At 36.9% G+C, this 22281-nt stretch overlaps 2 protein-coding genes across 11 annotated transcripts in view; both read right to left on the bottom strand.

Moving 5' to 3' along the window:
- Positions 1-15827, bottom strand: part of fryb (furry homolog b (Drosophila)) — a 47513-nt gene extending 31686 nt beyond the window's left edge. For 4 of the 9 annotated variants that reach the window (XM_025065656.1, XM_025065655.1, XM_025065654.1 and 1 more), the window contains exon 1: positions 8056-9426. In XM_025065656.1, the coding sequence (XP_024921424.1) occupies positions 8056-8302 (247 nt within the window). In that variant the 5' untranslated portion in view covers positions 8303-9426. Of the gene's footprint in view, positions 1-978; positions 1463-8055; positions 9428-14564; positions 14640-15682 lie in introns of those variants that run through there. The other 5 variants (XM_025065652.1, XM_008332885.3, XM_008332879.3 and 2 more) reach the window with 4 other exon arrangements.
- Positions 15828-16344: 517 nt separating this feature from the next.
- The window catches only part of rxfp2a (relaxin family peptide receptor 2a), a 41063-nt gene continuing 35126 nt past the window's right edge, over positions 16345-22281 (bottom strand). Inside the window, exons 19-20 of one of the 2 annotated variants that reach the window (XM_008332888.3) lie at positions 18642-18860; positions 16345-18548 (exon numbers count right to left, since the gene is read on the bottom strand). In XM_008332888.3, coding sequence (XP_008331110.1) covers positions 18283-18548; positions 18642-18860 — 485 coding nt within the window. In that variant the 3' untranslated portion in view covers positions 16345-18282. 2 annotated transcript variants of the gene reach the window in all.

Below are 22281 nucleotides of genomic sequence, written 5' to 3' on the forward strand. Positions count from 1 at the left end.
CAGCAGTCGCCACCCAAATCACATTGCACCGTACCAAACCTTCCTGCGGGTGGTGAGTCCACTGGAAGGTACCAACTGCCCTAACCGGGATTCGAACTTGCCCAGGAGGTGAACCCTGGGGTTCCACACCAATGACAGAGACATTGCATCTGGGGCAAAGCGCCACTAGATTAGAATGATCCACTTTAATTTAAAAGTACAAAAAAATATAGTCCCTTATCTGTTCCACAATGGGGAAATTCACAGTGTGAGTTTTTGGTACCAACAGCGGCTGCATCATCGGAGGCGCCATTAAGTATGTGGCTCAAACACGTGATAACCGCTACATTATAGAACCTCCAATAGCGGAAGCTCAGGTGCAACAACAGCCTAGATATCAATACGTATACTCAAAATGTTTGATGTTGTAAACATACCACTATTAGTGTATCTAATTTTTAATTATTCCATCATCAAAGTTAATGAGTCAACACGCAGTAATAATATTTCCAGAATGTTATTACTGCTCTTTAACTTTATTAATCAGGATAAATGATGTTCGAGTCACAGCTGATGAGGTCAATTCCAATATTAACACGACACTGATGTATTATGGCCACCATTAACTAAGAAATATTGTTTTTCATGTAGAGATTAGCACATGGTGAGCAAAAACAACCCATCTAATTCTGTAAATATTTTAACAGCTTGAATTATGTCACAGTAAAAAGTAATAATATTAATTCATATTTCAGTGTTAGGTGATAAAAGTATTAGTATAATTCATTGCAGCATTTTCCAGAACTTCACTTCACAAGTGTCCACTACTTACTGTACTATAACACGAGTCAGGTCATGACCATGTGACTGGACCTCACTGAAAAGGTGACCTGAATTGAGATACTGTTTCCTGCTGGGCAGGACAAGACCAGTCTCTGTCTAATGTGAACACCCGAGGGATGCAAACATGCGTGCACACCAACACCCTTGCACGCTTACCAAGACCCTTGATGAAGCTGATGACACTTGCCCTGCTCCATTTAGTTGGCACTTCCATGGTGAAGACAGCTAGATACAGAGGGTTATGTGAACCACTGGGATGGAGATGGGAAACTAGAAACGGATTCGTTTACAGGCTGTGAAATACAGCTCCCATATTTATCAGATAGGTGCAGTTCCTTGCAGTAGATCAGTGATGCATCAGTCTTAAATGAACCAAATACTCCACCGTAACACAGACTACAGACCTCATCTTTGGTTTAGGCCCTAAATGGCTTTAACCGAAACTGAAAATGTGAAGCTCCATCCTTCAGAACGTGAAAGGTTGGTAAAGTCGAAAACAAGTGCTTGAGGGAAAAAGAAAACTGTCTTGACAGCAGCATTGCAACTATAACCTGCACTGAATACAGGTCAAACACGTTGGCATGGTAATTCCACAATCTGGAAGGATCATAGCAAAAATGGGGAGTAAGAAAGGAAGAAAGATTTCCACACGAGAGAAAAAACGGCAAAAATGGGGAGTAAGAAGAGAAAGATTTCCACACGAGAGAAAAAACACAAAAGTTATTCCACTAAAAACAAGTATTCCAGAGTTGTAGGAAATAATCCACTGTGCTCCAGGAGAGGCCTAAGTCGACCAGAGGCTGAGAAGGGTACCATGCTTGACAACTACATGACACCAACTATTAGTTACTACTAAAGCTTCTGCTCCACCTTCCATCAGACGTCATGTCTCTGTAACTCCACTCCCATGACCTTGGAAATCCTCGAGGCTCATTGGAAAGTTGTACTGTGAGTGCTTACTTTTAGAGATGTTTTGTTGCAGTCTATTAGTTGTCAGCAACAGTTAAGCAAAGTCTTTTCCTTGTGGAGAACTGATCAGAAGAGCTGGGTCGGAATTTCAACACTGCCCAGAGAGGGAGGCAAGGGGAGGAGGGAGGAGCTATATATAGACTCCTGGCGACCGTTTTCTTACATACCCACCACTCCCACTGACCCCCTACTAATACACCAGCACACTCATGCAAATAGAGATATTCATAAACACACAAACATACACACAAGTACTCATTCGCTCAACAGTTGTCCAAGTTAAGAAGGCATTTATCAGGACAGCAGCACATTTTAGTTACATGCCAATGTAAATAGGAACTAACAACTCGAAAACACAAGTTCGATGGCAACTACACAACCTCTTACAGCTCCACTCTGACACAATTACACAGTGTTTGTGACTGGGGATGTATACATGCATGTGTTGTCAGGAGGCTTGCCAGTCTGGAGTGATAAGTGAAGTAAGATATAATCATAGTCATTGGAGCTGTCGATACAGTGCACCAGAGCACTCCCTACGACAGTTAGGAATGTTTCCATGACTCAGCGTTTAGAGACAAGATTCAGCAGAAATCCGGCATGTCTAATCAATAGGAAGCTACCTTTGTTTACAACACAACATATATCCCAAAGGGTTTATTTAAAATACAGTACTCTCTAAGCAAAAGCAAACATAGCTTAGTTTCAGCAGCTCAGATTTAAAGAAGTGACAACCACAACTGTGTGTATAAATACGTTACAGAGATAAATAAACTATTTTAAACTTATTTAAGACTTTTTAATTACAAATACAACTGAACCATGTCCTAACATAACACCACTGAGTGTGTTATCATTTGATTACTAGTGTCCAATATTTTGCAGTATCACAGGGGGAGCTGGAGCCAATACCAGCAGCCCAGTATTGCAGTATAATAACTATGGTCTATTTAAGAGTGTCCAATTAACCTAACAGCATTTCTTTGGACTGTTCGAGACATTTTGGTACCCAGGGAGAGCATGCAAACATTGTGCAATAAGGCTGGGATACTGAATCAATGCACATTCACCACTCTGTTACCCTGACACTACAGACAGTATTTTGTTGCACACACTAGTGGAAATAATTTTCATTTCACTGAAAGGTCTCAAGCTGAAAATACCACCACTTAAGCCAGTGTGTGTCTATGCGGGCTTTAACTTCACGTTGATGGTGACTCTAGCTCTCCTTTACATATTTCTGTTAGATCATTAAAGCTTGTGCAGCGATGTAGAACATCATTAAATAAAGACACACAAGTGTATGCATGTGTTCGAAATTTCTATAAGATGGATCACAGTTGATGAGGTCAGCTATTTATCTTGTAATTTTACATGATAAGAAGCAAAAGTCTACCATCGACCACAGCAGGATTGCTTCTCTGCTCTCTAGTCTACTGACTGCCATTATTAGCTTGACCTTGGAGCAGACAGCCTATGTGGTTCTGATTATTTTCTATTCTATAAATTGAACATATCTCCTGAAACGTATGCATCACATCACCATGATCTGTGAGGTCTTTCATATTAAAGTTTCATGAATGGTTGAAGGGCAATCATCAACACATCCTCTGCAATAACACTGTAACCAACATAACCCCTACTGTCAGTCCTTCACTCTACCCTGTGTGTGTGTGTGTGTGTGTGTGTGTGTGTGTGGAATGATGGCACGCACGTGTACTCACATCCTCGCAATTTAGCCTAACATCAAGTGTAGTGTACTGTAACTTCTTACTGCACAACACACATACACAGTATCAGAGAGGCTACATTACTTGTTTACAGAAGGAAACTCGAATATTAGAGCAAAGAAAGACCGCAGCATGCATTAAGGGAACTACATAAACAGTGTTTCTATGAGACTAACCCTACAGTTTTATCTTTACTCTAATGTTAAGGTTAATGCCCCTATGCATTTGGCATTTAGTCTGGGTTTACACTTACAGAGTATTGATTCCACGGTTAAATGAATTACACGATGCAGTGATTTCATAAGCTTCGGTTATACATTTTGTAAATAAAGAATGTGTCTAAATTTTAGTTTGAAAATAAACATATGAAACTGCTAAGGTTGCGGATGATCTGTTTTCACCCCTTGTCCTTTGGTAATTTAATACCATAACACTGTCAAATATTGTTAATGAAGTTCAAAATGTATACAGCTTGTAACCAAGCATAAACAAACAGACTAAACGAGTGAAGGAGACAAATGCAATATTCACTGATGAACATCTTAAAAGACTGAGGCAGTGTCTATGCCATTAACAACAACTCTGAGGTTTTACTCACTACCTCCTAAGGACTTGAGCAGAGACTTGATGCTGATGTCAAAGAAGCCCGAGTCCTGCTGGCTAGTCGCCATGGCTGCGGAGGATATGTCGCCACGGTGACAGACAGCAGAGGGGGGACAGGACGGCAGGATGAGGCGTTTTGTGGAAGAAGCAAGCAAGAGCCAGGGGGAGTCAAGAAGAGAGAGGACGGCAGAGTGACAAGAACCAGGGAGAAGGAGGTATGCAGCCAATCATGCAGATGCTGCGGCTGAGAGTGCGTTTCTGTTTGTTTGTGTGTCAGAGAAGAAGGAAAAGAGAGAAGCCTCGGTTGTGTTGCTGTGTTCACAGCTAACACCCCCTGCCCCTCTCTGTTTTGCTCTCTCAGGACAGTGATACATGGATGTTGGAAGGTGGAAATAGCCAATCCTCTTTGAGGAGCGAGAGAGCAAGAGAGAGAGAGAGAGAGCGAGAGAGAGAGAGGGAGAGAGAGAGAAAGAGAGAGCGCAAGAGAGAGAGAGAGAGATGTATCATTCTTTATATCATAAAATATTATAAGTAAAATGGAAGGATATGACTATTTGGAGAGAAGAAAGACAGTGGAATCACTGCAAAAGTAAAAGATAAAATTCCTGTTTTATATAGTGTCCTCTTTGCTGTTCTTTAGCTGCATCTTTCAATAAGTGCTGACTGAGCACGATGCAAGGCCACCCTCAACCAATGAGAGCAAAAAGAAACAATGACACGTAACCTGCACTAACCAATGGTGTGAAATAACAATTGCTCAATGGCACTGCTGTCATTGAGAGCCATACATTTAATTACATCAACAACTACTGCTTTGTTACCTTATTGATTTAATGTAACAAGACAGCGAGTAGTAAAGACATGTAACATAACATATGTGCATGTAATGTCAGTTGCTTTATCATAAACATTCTAGCACCATTTAGAGCAGTTTATTATACAGTATACTGTATATTTTAATTCGCTCTGATTTTTATTTTGATATAGAAAACAATTTAACTTAAAGATTAACTTAAAGATTATCAGTATTGACCTTTCCTCAAAACAGTTGTTGACACAGCAGATGACTGACAGATTAAATTCTATTTATTAGAAGTCAGTCAATCAGTTTTATAATGCACTTACTATACCGTGTGCTGTATATGATATTTACTCTTCACACCAAACTGATGTATCTGGTAGGAATTTGATATTACATTGTAAAAGAACGTAAAGGTACATGTGCATAATTAGGGTCATCATGTAATTCCCTTGATGGGCCATAGATGTTTCCCAGGACATGTGAACAGAAGAGAGGGTGAAACGAGAAGTGGATATGAAGGGATGAAGAGAAGGAGGGACATAGGAAGTTCATGTGATGAAGTATGACTGGCCTGGTTCACATTAGCAGACAATTAGTCTAAACTCAAGGGAGGAGGAATATAGCAGAGAAACACTGCAGGCATTTTACTGTCTACAACTCGTGCTTTCTTTATTACAGATTTGGCCCCAAATCAGCATTTACCTCTGGGTCTGTGTTAACCTGCTTACCAAAAACATAATCCAAATGCCTTGAACAAGTCTATCATCTAATTTCAACCGACTGCTTCCCTTAACAGCTGAATTCAAAGATCAGCAGGGGGATGACAGATTTTATTTATTAACACACATTGTTTTTGTGCAGAGGGAAAGCTGTCAGCGAGGGTAAAACCAACATTTCATGAAATATTAACTACATAAGAAAGAAAACAAAAAAGCCCAAAGCCTTCTGGCTTCACTAGTTTCTTAAACCTTAAGACAATGAGTAAAATCTTGTTTACAGCAGCTTCTCACCAACACATAAATACTATACTGTATATTTACATTACTAACTATTGTGGATGTTCCACAGAGAGGCACAAATCTATCTATAGCTTCCAAAAAATATTTTGGACCCTCTCACTTTTTCTCACTCACAGAGACACACACACCCTTATGAAAGTCCTAAGATTCCACACATTCTGAGCAGGGGCCTGAGCATGCCAGCTGTTGGAATGTGACTCCAGACTCACATGAGCACATACATAATGATTACATTTAATACATTTATAGAAATATCCACGTAATATCAAAAGTTTAACAATTTGCACAATCCTTAAATGCAATTAGACATGACACTCTGTCAGAGCACAGCTCAAACTGAGCAATCCATTGTGACAGCCAATGTTAAGTATGCTAGGCCATCAAAATGTCAAAAACAAAGAAAAAAAATGTTATTTAAAAGTCCTTGGGAAAACCCCCCAAAAAAGTGACATCATCACCATCTTTTTATGGATATCTATGCCCAGATTATCTATCATGATTAATTAAGTAACCGTCACAACTAATCATGATTAATTCCCAACTAACCAATGATTAATTAGACCAAAAATATCTGAAAACCATAGTTAGAAAACCTTTTTTTGATAATTGATCAAGCTTAATAAATCACCATAGAATAAAGTTCAATGTTGGAACTGAGTAGGATTTGATTTAGAATCCTGAAATTACAATACTATTCAAAAAGCTCCTGATTGTGCTTCTGGTGATAACTGATTAAATGGCTACAGTCTTTGCATCCTGAAACCCCATGATTTAATTATTACAGCCCCTAACCCATGTTAAATTGTGTTTGAGGTTCACACAGTGGTATTGTCTTGACACAGCTGTGCAGATCAAATAGATCACCAGGGTGAAGAATGCATGTGTCAGGAGTTTCCGTGCCAAGTGGACCTTTGCCATTGACGCCACAACCTCTACCATGTCCACTATCACAGTATCAAAGCCACTTAGCACTGCTGTTACACTAAAAATTTCAGTTTATAGCCCATCCTTAATTTAAAGTAAGTATATCTGGATGGATGTTCCTACAAGTGACAATTTCATGCAGAGACATTACCTCACCGTGGGTTTCCCCTTCAAAGGTTATTTGTACAGGCCCTTGACAGCTTAAAGATAAGTCAAACTAAATACAGGTTATTTGAAAAATATAAGTTTAGTTAATTTCACAGGATTTACTGGCTTTTCCTGCATTACTGATGACAAAGGCACAAAGATTGATTGTATCAAACTGTAATTGTTTGCTTCAGTGTTAATTGATCTGTAAAAGGAAAACTAATTTTCTGATAGTGGTTGTTAGTATACAGAAATCCAAGCCAAAGTGTTTACCTGTTGACTATCCACTTGATGTTACTGTTATTGTTAACAACTGTACAAACAGAAGTACTGCACCAGAGGCAAAGTGCAACTAAGATAGGAAAATAGATCTTCCTGCTACTAGAGGTTAAAAGTTCATAGCAGCTATTATGGTTCAATTGTTATGCAAATGTATCAGGTTTACAACACCATCCACACTTCTAATGCATTCAATAAATGTTATATATATATATATATATGTATGTATTTAACTGACATAGTATTTAACTGACATACTACTTGAGATCCAAAATTTCTACTGCAATCAGTAGTATTTATTTAGTATAATATTTAGCAGATAAGAGCTTATGGTGAGCTAAGAAAGAATGTATGGTACAGAAAACCTGTGCTTGGATCCATGGCAAAAACCACATAAGAAGCTCTTTTCCCAAAGCCTGAAGCACAATGATTAGAGTAGTCTTATTGTGATTTTCAAGAAAGAGAAAAATGACTTTCAGAGGGTCTACAAAAAGTCCTTACTTTTGAAGGGTAACAACAGTGGTAGAATAATTGTTGAAAACCAGTTTAAATAAAAACTCAACCCATGCTGCACGTTGGTTAGTTAAGCTAATTTGTGTCTTTTCCTTGACAACTGGCCTACTGTAAACCCACAAGTTAAATAATTTCATAATTTTAACTAAAAAGATAATTTTAATTGAATATCTAAACTGTTAACCTTTATTTGTAAATTATTTAAATGTTTATTTAAAGAAGTAAAAAAAGGCTTTTCTGCACCTACCTCTAATAATCCTTGTCCGCTTTCTGGACCTGGATTGGATCTTACTGAACCTGCCAGTGAAGTCACTGGGGTCAAACATGTCCACTGACAGAGAGGCAATGCGGTCCAGAAAAATCCCATCTTGGCCTTGACTCTGGTTATTCAGATCCTGGTCTTGACTTTGGCTCAAAGATTGACTATCGTAGATATCTGAAGCACTACTTTCAAACACAAGACTGGAAATGCTTCCAACATCTTCAAGAGACATGTCTCCACAATCTTGACCCACTCCTGGTGGTCTGGTGGTGTTTTTAAAAACTAGCCATCCTTGAAAACTCGCAGAGAAGACACCAGAGGAGGGTAAACTAAGGGAGTCGCAGACAAACTAGAAGCAAAAGTCTAGAATGTGCTTTCATATTTGGTTAATGAAGCTGATACTGATGATGGTCCAAAAGTAAAGAAATAGAAAAAAATATTTTAACCCATTTAGTGTCCGTGGAATTCTGTAGTCCTTGTTTCCATATTTCTTTACATCATTCTTCTTCTTTTGTCCACATGTCTGCTTCCAATTTCTTCAATCAATGGCTAGGGTGATTCTATTTATGTTGCTTCATATAGTCCACAGTGAAAAAGCTCATTCTTTAGTTGTTCCAGAGAAATTCTTTTTCTCAAATTCCCTTTTGTTCCGTAAAAAAACCAACTTGATCTTCTTGTCTTCTCATATTTTTGGTAGGCAATTTCATTCAATGTAAAACTGAGCTATCATTTCCTTACATTTAATATTTTCCTTACCTATTCTCTGTGTGTTCCCTATTACTCCTGCACTTCTCTGAGTCTCTGAGGCACAACTGTGTTTTTTTGCTCTCAGGTAGTGAACAAGGGAGGGATCCAATTCCAAGAGCGCAGCTTGATAGGGTGGTTTGTGAAGTTTGGGAGGTTCCCTTAACCTCTCCCTCTTTCTCTCCCTTTCTCTTTTTTCTCTCTGGGATTTTTTCCCCCTACCAAATCCCCTGGGGTTACCATGAACAGATGAAATAATTTCTTTCTCAACTTCTGCTACCTCGCACACCTGTTTGCTTCTTCTTGTTTCATCCTTGTGATCTCACGTGCTAGTAATGCATAGCTGAATGGCATGCAGCGGCTTGATGCAGACACCCAACACATGGCATGTGGGTGTGAGTAAAGGCCGTACTTGCTGTAGTCACTGGTTGAGGCTGTTTAGCCAGTTAACCTCAATGTGTTAATGGTGTAGGATTACTGAGGGCGGACACACCCCTATACAGATGCGGAAGGCAAAAAGGCAAAGACAAACAGGAACAACCACGAGCCCCGAGGTAGTTGTCTAGTGTTTTGTGGCATAATGTTATCGTTTACTATAAATATAATAGTCCAAATCTCTCTCTCTCTCTCTCTCTCTCTCTCTATATATATATATATATATAATTATTTTATTACTGAGGAAAACGTTTAGAAGCTGAATAAACATTCACTCTCAAATAAATTACAATAAACTATTTAACACAATTATTTTTTATGGCAAGAGAAACAGAATAGTAAGAAAAGTAGTAAGTTAAAGAAACTTCAGTGCAATATCAATAATTTACAACAGTATGTGGAAACACTTCTTTCCTACTCAGGGCTTTGAAATGCATGTTTGTTCATGCTGCATTTTAGGTAGGGCAGTTAAAATCTCTGGAGAAACACCTTTCTGATCCCACTTCCTGCTGTTTATGCTACTATTGTCATGACATCAACTCCACTGAGGGCATCACCTGAAGGCTTGTGTTTATGTGTGACAGCAACTAAATGATCATGTACACTTTCAAAACGTTCTTTAAACTCTGTCAACATTTAACATTGAAGTTACAGCAATGATTGCAATCACTGTGTTTCACAGTGGCTGTGCATCAGTGCCAAAACTAAATTTTACTAACCAATTTTTTGGACATCAAGGATACTGATAGATTTGGCAAATGATCTATTTACAGTAGAACATATGCTACTTAAGTACAACAATATATTGATGAGTGTTTGGTTTGAATAAAATACATTCAATCAGTCCTACATAATTATATTGTTCAGATGGTAAATTGCAAATTTAATTATTTTTAAAATATTCATGTTATGATATTCTCAACATCTACTTTAATTTTTAGTTCTTTTTAAAAATCCTAGTTTTTACAACATCACAATGTTAAATATATGCTTCCCCAACCATGGCAAGGAAACAGTTAATGAAAGCAAACAAACCGAGGGAGGCGGGTTGCCAATGTGAGTTAGAGAGGCGTGCCATCCCCTAGAGGGAGTCAGCAGCCAACTATTAAGACACTCTTTATCATACATGCAAGCACAAAAAGAATATTGTTTTTGTCCTTTCATTAATGTGACAACACAAGCCTGCCAATCTAAGAAAACATGCCAGTCAACCAATTATCTTAAAGAATGTCCTGGTGAACACATCCACAGGCTTTCATTAGTTTGTTTTGTCTACTGCAGACTGAGGCTATTATTAGGTTTTAGATAGAAAATTATATACTCTTAATACCCTAATGTAAAACGTAGGATTTTTATGGTTCTGTTTCTATGGTAGTTAATGGGTGGTAATTATTTTTACTGCATGTATCTGTCAGGCTACACAGGTTTGACACTCTCTTGTTTGCATGACCTGATGCCATGGTGTCAGGGGTGATTTCACTACAATGCTGTCACTCTCACACGTCAAAGTAATCCTTTTTATTCTTACTAGCTTATTTTGCGATGTTAATCATTCAGCTCTGAATTTCGAATGTAGGTCAAAAGTAAAGTAGAACACTAATGTTGTTGCTAATATTACTAATGTAAATTAATTTTGATAAGATGGTGAACAGATTAATCATATTTTTTAATATATTATTTTTAAGTATCCCTCTACTGTCTATTTATTGACAATGAAGTTATGGGTGCATTAAACCAACTTCAACTTCTAAATCTAGAATTGTCGGCCATAACTTCAAACCACCGTGAGAGACCAATTCAATATCAATATGAAGAAGTAATTACACTCCAAACTACTGTATCTGACAAAGAGCACTGTATTTACAAAGAACAATTTAGTGCTATTCGATTATTTTCTATGTCTTATAGGTTAACATTATTTTTGTGACTAACACGATAACATGTTTTTCTATTGTTCTAATTACAGGTCTGCTTAAAGCCTGTGTTAAGAAGGAGATACAGGGGAATTTATTGCCAATCAACAAACCACTCATCACACGGATGATCATTCTTTGCAACATTATTTACCACTTCTGCCACAAAAAAAAGCTTTATTTTTCTTGCCACTCAAGTATGCTGCTATTGTAACATTTGCCCAAACCACAACCAAACAACTCAGCCAACCAAAGCTAACAAGAAAACTGAGGGCATAAACAAGTTTACTTTTGGATTACAGGCTGAAGATAGACTTTAGTTCAGAAGTTCACTATGATGACATCTTAAAATTATGACAGTAGAGGCTGACCACAAGAATTGTTTGCTTTGTAATTGACAATGTAACACTACATGACAAAAAAGCTTCTCCTAATTGTATCAAGGATTTATTTAGATTGCTAAAGCTGCCTTTCTTTATAGCCATTTTAGAAATACTTTAGAATGTTGTATTTTGTTTTTGTGTCATGTTAAAGTAAGAGTTGATTTAAAAGATTTGATCCACATCATACTTTATCTTGTATTAGAAATTAAACTACCAAATGCCACAGTGTAAAATACTCTATCTTTGTATGAAACATTTTGCTTAGAGAACATTTACAGTCACATAAATACCATAACATAAAGTAATCATATTTAAGATGTAGGTCTTTTCATATGAAAACATTTATTTAACTTTTTAACTTTAGGTAAATAACTGACAGAAATATTATTTTATCCAAACTTTTGCTGATTATTATGTCTCCATGATCTTTTTAATCTGCGTAGTAGACAATAGACAGATGTGGTATTATTGTTACTGAGTTGAATACATTTGTTTTTTAGGTGAATAGGTATGAGATACTTTAATCATAGGCAGGCACTGGAGCATTCCTACAACTGGTTTTGACGAGCAGGGAAGGAGAGGGCAGATATACTGCCTATTTTACTCACAACATGTTTATACAGGTATTGCACTGAGGGAGGTGCACACAAATCTTTGGCATAAAGAAACAAGAACGTCTAAATTCTGTCTATTGATGACTAAAATGTAACCACAGTGTGGCCACATAACTTGTTGATACAGCATGATTAGCAGTGGACTGACTTTAAATGTATGTACACATTTTAGCAAATGTATCTGAGAGCCTTAAACTCTGCAGCCATCCACAGTATTTGAACTAGCTCAAAAATACCCGTTCACAGTATCAGCAATCTTTTAAATGTCAGTGTTTTTCGTTTTTTTGTTTTGCTTTGTACTTCTTCAGTTTGGCACTAGCACACTGGCTGTAAAATGGCGCCCCCCTGAGGGTATTGTTAAAAAATAATAAGATCTGACTTTTCTGACAAGTTGTTTTGAAAACAGTTGCATATACATTAGGTTTCTTGAAAATGACTTTATTCTATGTTTTTTTTAGCTTGCTGGCTGTGCATATGAAGGCAATAAGAAACTCCAAGTCTACTTCAAGATATTTAAAATGTGTGTTATCTAATAATTTGTGAGTTAAAGTCCTTGGGAAAATTAGCAGAATGATACAAGAAAAGATAGGAAAGATAACTGATATCTTTTCATCTTAACTGTGCCTGATTAGCCATGGATGTGGGCATACAAACACACATCACAACACCACAGTTGGTTTTTCCATACATGTAATGAGCTGAGTTATGCAACTTAACCTCAGTGGCCAGTAATGTGCCAATGAATGCTCCAGTAAACAGCTCAGAGGATCAACTAATTCAATAGCAGTGAATCAAGCATTTCAATTCAATATCCGTAAATCATTAATCAAACTGCAACACAAACACCTCTTAAAAAGTTTTAACACCACAGCTTCTGAGACAGACTTAGACAAGGAGTGTGACTGAAAAGAATGTGTGTCTAAGTGTGCAGTAATGTCTCGGTATATGTGTGGATTTGTGCCGGCCTGGCAGACTCACCGGCTTACATAAGCCAGTAGGAGTGAGGTGCTGTGTAGTATCTATGGAAACAATGACAGTGAGGAAAGATGGATGGTTCACTTGCGTGCTGGTGTCGAAAGCGTGCAAGGGTGCAAGGGTGAGATGCAGTCTGGAGTACAGATTCTGCAGTAAAATATTTGTAGAGTTTAGGCAATCATTATTGCACCACACAGAACAGAAAAAAAAAAAAAACACAAATGAACTGAGCTGTTATTCACATCTGAAGTTTGAAGTTTCAACATCTCATGAAAATTTGTGTTGTGAATAGATATCTCTTCTTCTTTTAGTAAAATGTATTTATCTTGTAAGTTCAGTTTAGAAAAACTGAACATGTTTTTCTTGTAAAAAATGTTTTTTGTTTTTTTAAATTATTTTTTTTTTTGTGTTACCAGAAGTGGCTACATGGGCTACAGTGGATAATTTATATTTTTCTGTCATGACAGAAGTGGCTACATGGGCTACAGTGGAAGAGCTTTTAATGCAAACAGATATAAAATAGAAAGACCAACGACTGCTTCCTGCCAGACCAAGAAAGTATTTTAATACTATATTTGTTTGTGGTATCAGGACATTGGATATTAAATATTACTGATGTCACAACTTTGGTTTGTTTTATGAAAATTGGGAATATAGAATTTGAACATAGTCAATGTGTTGTGCTAGTTGTGTTAAAGCACTTTAAGTTCTTGAATAATTCTTTCTCAACATAAAACTGTACACCATCTGTGTAGTGTAACTTTATCAAAGACAAACATATTTATTTTGTAAAATTTAGGTTAAAATATAAATATAAATTGATTTAATTATTTTTCAAAAATGTTTTAATGCAGTTTAAACATCCTGATTGTTTAATTTGTTATTTATTTGACATTTATGTCCTGAATGGATTGTTACAGAAAATCACTATTTCAGCTATAGTATGTTCAGAAGATTTAAAAGGTAATAAATCAGCATTCCAACTCCACACCTTGGTAACTATGCCTTTGTTTCTATTTTTTTTTAACTTTTTGCCACAATGCAATTTTTATTATTTGACTTAATTTTACGTAAAAAATTGTATTTCAGTTATTTCAGTTATAAGTGAGGCTTAGACACAACACATAACAATAAAAAATAACTTCAGAACATTAAAGCTAAACGGAAACGTAATTTAAAAAAAAAAGTTTTAACAAAAAAAATTGATATTTCTTCTTTAGCCAAAGAAACAATTGTGAAACACTTTAATCACTCAATTTCAATATGAGAAAGTAGTGTGATTTGTGTGACACAGTTCAGGATGAATGACTAAAGGGCACAGCAACTCTGATTAATATCACCAATGTCATGTTGAGCAGATTTTCTTGATTAATCTAACCTATATTTGATTGGACAAGCACACACTGCATGAAAAATGTTTTTACACTTACGTGTTTGTATTAATTTTTTCTCTTTGTCCTTCTCCAATCTTTTCTCTATCCTCCACCTCATTTGGGGAAAAACTGCTGCAGTATGAATAACAGATAAAGATAAAAAACAACAACAACAAAATAACGGTGATACCTCACAGTTAAAATCTAGATGATTTTCAGCGGAGTACTTGCCAACCATTTTAAGAAACACTGATATAGAATAGTGATGTATATCATATGATCTTTAGGACACATGCTCCAACTGAGTTTTCTTAATGTGACATAATTTGTAAAGCACTACTTTTACATAAAGAATGATCCAGTATTATACATAGTCTTTAATTGGACATGTTCTTATTAATGTTACAGTGTATACAATAAAATACGGAGGGTTTTTTAATTTTGTTATTTTCTTTCTGTTTCTATAGCAAAAAGCATGTGTTTCTATAGCAGCACACTATAAATCTTGTTTAAATACGTTGATTTCTGCGGCAGGACTTGGGGTGTGTAATGTGTAATTCAGATCACACACTTACTAAATGTATGCCCTAATTTTGGGTCATGAGCCACCATTTAAGTACAATGATACAGGGTATATACGTATATTATGGATATCTTTCGAAAACATAAATACAAACACAATGCAATTACTTTGTAAGACTCATTAAAATTGTTCACAACAAAAGACGAATTAGATATATTTATACAAATGGTGGTGTTTGGAAATTCGTTCATTTTCGCCACCTAGCCGGCTGCTAACAGACTAGCATGTTATTTATCACCGCCATCACAAAGTGTCCTTTAACTATCAGTCTGCGACAACATAACCACAATAACCGATGCTAAGCTAACCTTCACAAAGCACAGCAGCGGCAATGTTAGGTCCTTGTTTTTTGTTTTTTTTTTTTTGTTGTTTTTTTTTTTTTTTTTTAGAAAAAACGCCACGTTTGGTTCAAAATATGTTTTTCTCAGTTTACAAATTAACCAGCTGTACCAGCAGCTATCAGACGCTAACCAGCCAGCAACAACCACGGTGGCAATTAATCGGTTTTCTATCAAGTCATTGGCTTTGTCGTCAACACAAAGCCAAAGAAAGACTAGACACATCGTTAAGACGATTTTAAACGAAACTGTACCTTTTCTGTGTCGACCTCGGAGGCTACAGGTTCATTTCCTTCCTCTTGCTTTTTGTTCGTGTATTTTTGCCGTTTGTTTTCATCAAACCGTCTCGTCTCCCTTTCTTTTCTCTCGCCTCTAGGAATCGTGTCTCCTCCACTGACAGCGCTACTGCCCTGGATGACAGGGCCCCGCCCTTAGCAACCAATCAGATGTCGAAGATACGCAGAATGATGCAGCATAGGCTTCTCGTTGGTCAGAGTTGGTGTCCATCAACGCTGTCGCTATGGGCGCACTGTGGACCAGGGGCAGGACGCCTGCCGTGAGAGGATGCTGAGCGCCGCAGGTGCAGGCCAGACAAGTGATGACGGAAGTAAAACTAAAGTGGCTTTACAGTAACAATGGAGCTGTTTACTACATGAAGGAAAAAACAAATTCCGTTTTATTGGGTGTGACTTAAATTTATAAAATTGAACATTTATAAAATCATTTTAAAAGCGTGGTTCATTTTCTCAGGGACAGCACGTTCTGTTTTATCTATAAAGAAAAAAACAGGACTTTTTAGTGTGATTATTATACTTACCAGCTACGTTGCGACAGTTTTTAGCATCCAGGTTATACTTGTTATATCTAGTTTAAATTCTACTTGTTATTATACTAAAATTGTATCTGTTTCGTGCAGTCAATGATTTTAAGAGGGCTAGGAAGAGGTGGGCAAAGTAAATTACATGTACAAAGGCCAAAACACTGCAAAGGTATTTGTGGAAAGATATATTAAAACGAGTGGCAAAAATGTTGAAATTACACAAAAATTCTCAGGGTAAGTCCACAAAAATGCAGGTTATATTGTCCATATGTTGCGTCCAGACATATATTGTAGCTAAATAGCTACATCTTGGTCAAAATGCAATTATATGCAAAAACAAACAAAGGAATGGCTTAAAAGCTATTTGCACAATGTGAACTTCTCAGGTCACTTTTTTATTCTTTCAGCCAGAGGAGAGACTGAGGAATCCAACAAACACATAATTCACTGAACAAGAAACGTAACGATACATAGGACATACACATAGACAGGACATCCTCCTCCTGTACCAAAATATTACACAGCAAAAATCTGCAAAGCTAATTCAGAAATGTTATAGTCCTTCAAAGTCAGGAGGTTCTACTGTATTTATACTTGGCAAAAGGTACAAGGACTCTTCCTATAATTTCTTTGTCTTACTCCCAAGATTGTCCTGTGTACACACATACTGTACATAACGTAAATGTTTATAAAAGTTTAAATAAAGGCACAAATCATAAACAAAACCTAGTGATGTCTTACAAACAGTGACAACAAAATAGACCAACCAAAAACTGGAAGTATGTCAAGTTAATGTGTAATTGTAGGAGGATTTCTCTGCGGTGTAAAGTTTTGATTGGATGGTAGATATAGCAAGTGTAAGGGTAATAACTCCATTTTCAGTTCTGTGGGAGTAAAAAATGTTTCCTTTAATCAGGACTACACAAATGCTGGTTTTAAAATGGTTCTAAATGGTTACCCCAATTGTGAATGTTTTTAAACTTTTGAAGGACTTCAGATTTTCTACAGCAACGTACTCTGGGAATACATTTAAACCCCAAACAGAAGTATTATTTGGCCTAAACGACACATGAAACAAAGACCTTTTTGCTGTGCACTAACTTTGCATTGCTCAATAATAATAATAATAATAATAATAATAATAATAATAATAAGTCAAAGAATAACAAATTAAACAATACATTCTGATAAAAAATACTTACATTAAATAATTGTATCATTTTAATACATCCACATCCAATATTTTGGAATGTAAAAAGCTTTTGATTTGTGACTAAAATGCAGGACTCCGCAAACGAAGAAACTAATGGAACAGTGAATCAAAATAGGAATAAAACGTAAAAATCCAGAAGGCAGAAATTAAGTGAAATATAATTTTGTAAAAGCGTAATTGTGTTGATACTACTCAAATTTGGACTAGTTATGGATTGAAATGAAAAAAATCAAGATGATTATGATCAATCAAACAATCAAAAGTTTGATGTTCTGCACAATTTAAATGTAAAAAAGAATGTATTCACTACTTACTTTGCGGTACTCCTTTGGATCTGCACTTATCATTGATCCTGACACATGATTTTTACAAACTCTCAGTCACTCCAGAACTGAGACAACCACAGACCCAGTCTGAAAACAAACTCAGTCAGCCCTTGGATGTATGTTGACTCATCGTAAATATTTTCTAGGTAGTATAATGATGTATACTGTAAGCTGGCATTTGTTGTTGTTGTTTTATTTTTTTTTGCTTGGATGATATTCCATACGATCAATGTGAAAGGCTCAAATGGTCAATCACTGGGAGAAAGGTCATCACTTTGGCCCGCGGCTCCTCCTCAGTGTAATACACGGCACCACTTATTTGTTGTGTAAACAAAGGCGAGAAAAAAGCAGACAGAGCCCTGTGGCTGTTAATTTTGTTGAATGAAACTCAGAATCAGTGCAGCTGTCATGCCAGAAGAGTCGAAAGTCCTCCATTTCGAGACCCATGACCCATAGTTTCCAAATCAAAAAAAGCCTGGCAAGTTCTGGTCTCCCTCAGGCGTAGCGAGGATCTGCACCAGTCAGTGATATGCGTTGGAGGTAGGCTGGCTGCTGGTAGCATTGAGGCCTTGATGCCTCCATGAAGATTGTGGAGGAAGTGAGGCTTTTACGGTCTTTCTTCAAGATGTGTCTTCTCTGCCACCGGCAGAGTAAGACTTCCACCTGCTCCCTGAAGAAACTGGTGGTTAACGTGTAAAGAATGGGGTTGAGAGCACTGTTGATGGGGAGGATGAAGATGACGACCCAGCTGGAGATTGTCCCTGCAAACAGACAAGTGAAAATGGAAGTGAAAATGTGTGATATACAACTGTTTGGATGTGTGTGTGTAAAATGTTTAAAATAAAATAAAATACCTGGTATCTCCACCTTTAGTAGTGAGAGGATCTTCACCAAAAATATGGGAATCCAGCAGAGGGCATCAGAGAACACAATGAAGAAGAATCTGTTGGCCACAGCCACATCTCTGTGTAGTCTGCTCCTCAGGTCTGTGGCGTTGATGCCGGTTTTATAGATGGAGTAGAACATGCTGAAGTAAGAGAACACTATCACCAGGAACGCCACCACGTTTAGACCTAAACAAACAAACAAAAAAAGTTTACATTTTGTATAAACAGTTTTAAAATAAGTTAAAAAAGTTAACATTTTGTATAAACAGTTTTAAAATAAATAACATGACATTTTGCTGAAATAAAGTGAAATCACACTGATGAAAATTATCTTGAATATATAGTTATTTAAAGGCCAAAACCTACAAGTAGTTTGTTTTTGCATGGTGTATTAATGCCAAGTTATTGAATTAAGTTGACTCTCAAGCTCAAGACCTTCACTTCTGAATTTTGTTCTGAGAGAGGATATTGCATGTCTGTTAAAAGCTATGTTAAAGATAACTTACATTTCACACTTGGTGAGGTTCAATTCGTTCACACAACCTCTATTTTGATCATTAGCACAATGTCATAGGTCATGTTGCACCAACCACTCTCACCCAGTAGTTATAAAAATAACGGTAAATGTGCAGGAAGACAGGTTGCTCCGAAAAACAAATTGTCATTTTTCCAGATAGCACTCCAATTCTAACCTGCTTTAGAGATAAACAACAAACAGGGGTGTCTCTTGGAATCAGTTCAGGGGATTCTTCAACAGCCAAGTGATGTAAATCCTGGCACCCACTGAGAGAGAATATCTCTATAATTGATTCATCACTGTTGCCAGACTTACACTGGTTCTCAGTGAGAACACTGCGTTATCCCCCAGACTAATCATGCATTCCTTATGGAGCTGTGGTGTTTGTGGTTTAATGGCCCAGTCTTGGGCACAGGGCTATTCCTTTCTTTGGTAGGTGGTGGGTAAACACAGTACAATACTGCTTAAAGTAGGATCAGTTTCTCTCAGAGAAAACCATAGCTGCATCATAATCACACCTAGATGTAAAACATACAGTTGTAGACATTTCCCATTTAAAGGTACTGGAAAATACCTTGATATTAAAAAAATAATTTCACCTAATATAGAAGACTTTGAATTCTTTGCCAGATTGGACAGTGTACAAATATTTAATTCTTTAAACACAGTTACTTTTGTTTATATATTAATGTAAACCAACTACATCTAATGGGAAAAGACAAATAAAATCTGCAAAGAGTGTTTATAGGAGTGGCATTTATACACTTCACAGGTCAGAAGTCATGTGCTGGCAAAAACAAATAAACTGCAAAATGAGCTTTTGCTTAAATTTACCCAGAAAAATCCCTGTGGAATATCCTTTGGCAGTTGGTTTTTCTTGCCTGTCAGAGTGCAGCGGGAAGCAGACTCCATTACGTCCGTAGTAGTTTCCAAACACTTCCTCATTCATTAGCGGCACAGCAGCTATAATAAAGCCCAGGACCCAGATAGATGCCAGGACCACCTAGTAGAAAAACCAACATCAGTGATATTGACAGGCTCAACATAAAACTCATGACTGTATGTTCTCTGTCAGCAACGAGAAAAAAACATTGTGATTTCCAATGGTTTTGTCACAGCACAATGGAGAAAATGAAGAAACAAAATCATTGTTGATCTCTGAGTACACTTTCTGCTGAAAAAGAAAACTTAACTTCTGTTCTTAACACATTGCCGGTTTGTAACAAGGCTCAATATTTGGCACACGAGAGCATTTACAGGTGAGATTGAATGTTCTTGAAGGTTTGATTATTTTTCTGGTTTGTTATTTCAAAAATACAAGATGTAGCACAATCAGACCTGAATTTGTTTGACACACAAAGCACAATTCATTTTCTGCTATCCTTTTTCTTGCGGGACCAGCAGTTCAACAAATCGACTGGAGGGAAACTTCGTTTTGAAGTGAAGAATTATCCTAATCTGTTGTTGTCTTGTCTGCTTGTTTTGTCTGTGGTGGAGTGCTGGAGAACTAGGAAAATTCAAAAGCCATTCAGAAGGACCATCATTATAAAAAAAAAGGATATTTTTAGGCAAAAACAATCCCCACTCTCCAGAGTGTGTCCCCATGGAATAATTATTGTGTTATTTGTTGTTTTAAGTGAAGTGGAGTTGAAACAAAGCAGAGGACTTCATTTCAAACATCAGCTCAAAACCTTTAAGTCATTCTGATTGAAACTTCATTAGATATCCCGGGTGACTCGACTCAATATGTTTCCGAGGCCATGAGGGCACTGCAGTGTTCACTATTTTATATGTAAATTAGCCTTTTTACATAACTATCTGGGATAAGGCTCAGCACAATAGAACAGTGCAGTAATTAGGGACCAAATCTGGCTTTGTGCGGCTCAGAGTATCTGAGGATCTGACTGTACAGTAAATGAGACACATAAAATTAGACTGTTCGGAGGCACCGCTACATCTAACATTATTGTTCTAAAACCACAGGAGCACAACATCCGGCAAAACATTTTCACAAAAGAAGTTTTAATTGCGCAGCAAGCTTCAACTTCAGTGCTGATTATTAAATCTTTAAAAAGAGTCAGTAAAAATAGGTGCAGGCATTCAGCAGAAATGAACTCACCCCAGTCTGAAGTTTCCCTGGGCGCAGATTGCTGAACGGGAAGACAATAACCAGGAACTTTTCCAGGGTCAGGTAGGTCAGCAGGAGAACGGAAACCTGAGAGAAAAACATTATTACGAACTCTCCCTCGGTACACAGACACAGCCCTACAGCACGATACGTGTTCAATACGTTTCAGTGCTGTCACAGTTACAATGAGCACAAAAACACATGACTAATTCTGTTTGTTAGCCAAGATAAATAAGATTTGATTCCTCTCACTTCACAAAAACTTCAACAAATGTAAATTGCCATTTGTCTACGATGACACAAGCTCGCAAATGCCAAAATGCAACTAACAATGATGTGAGTAAATATGATTTATAGTGTTTTCTGGAGTAAATGAGCTCCATAGATCACTGTTTATGAAATGACTCATGGCATGCAATAAATATTCAGTCATATGAGTCACTTTTTCATTTCTGCGCAGGCAAAAGTCTGTGTGGTTGGCTTTTCTTTGGATAATAAATATATTTAATTTACATCTGCGTGTTATTAAAATAATAACATGACATTTTGCTGAAATAAAGTGAAATCACACTGATGAAAATTATCTTGAATATATAGTTATTTAAAGGCCAAAACCTACAAGTAGTTTGTTTTTGCATGGTGTATTAATGCCAAGTTATTGAATTAAGTTGACTCTCAAGCTCAAGACCTTCACTTGTGAATTTTGTTCTGAGAGAGAATATTGCATGTCTGTTAAAAGCTATGTTAAAGATAACTTACATTTCACACTTGGTGAGGTTCAATTCGTTCACACAACCTCTATTTTGATCATTAGCACAATGTCATAGGTCATGTTGCACCAACCACTCTCACCCAGTAGTTATAAAAATAACGGTAAATGTGCAGGAAGACAGGTTGCTCCGAAAAACAAATCATTTTTCAACAGTCATTTTTCCAGATAGCACTCCAATTCTAACCTGCTT

This window comes from Cynoglossus semilaevis, chromosome 19 (genome assembly GCF_000523025.1).
Source record: "Cynoglossus semilaevis isolate Cse_v1.0 chromosome 19, Cse_v1.0, whole genome shotgun sequence".
Taxonomy (NCBI): domain Eukaryota; kingdom Metazoa; phylum Chordata; class Actinopteri; order Pleuronectiformes; family Cynoglossidae; genus Cynoglossus; species Cynoglossus semilaevis.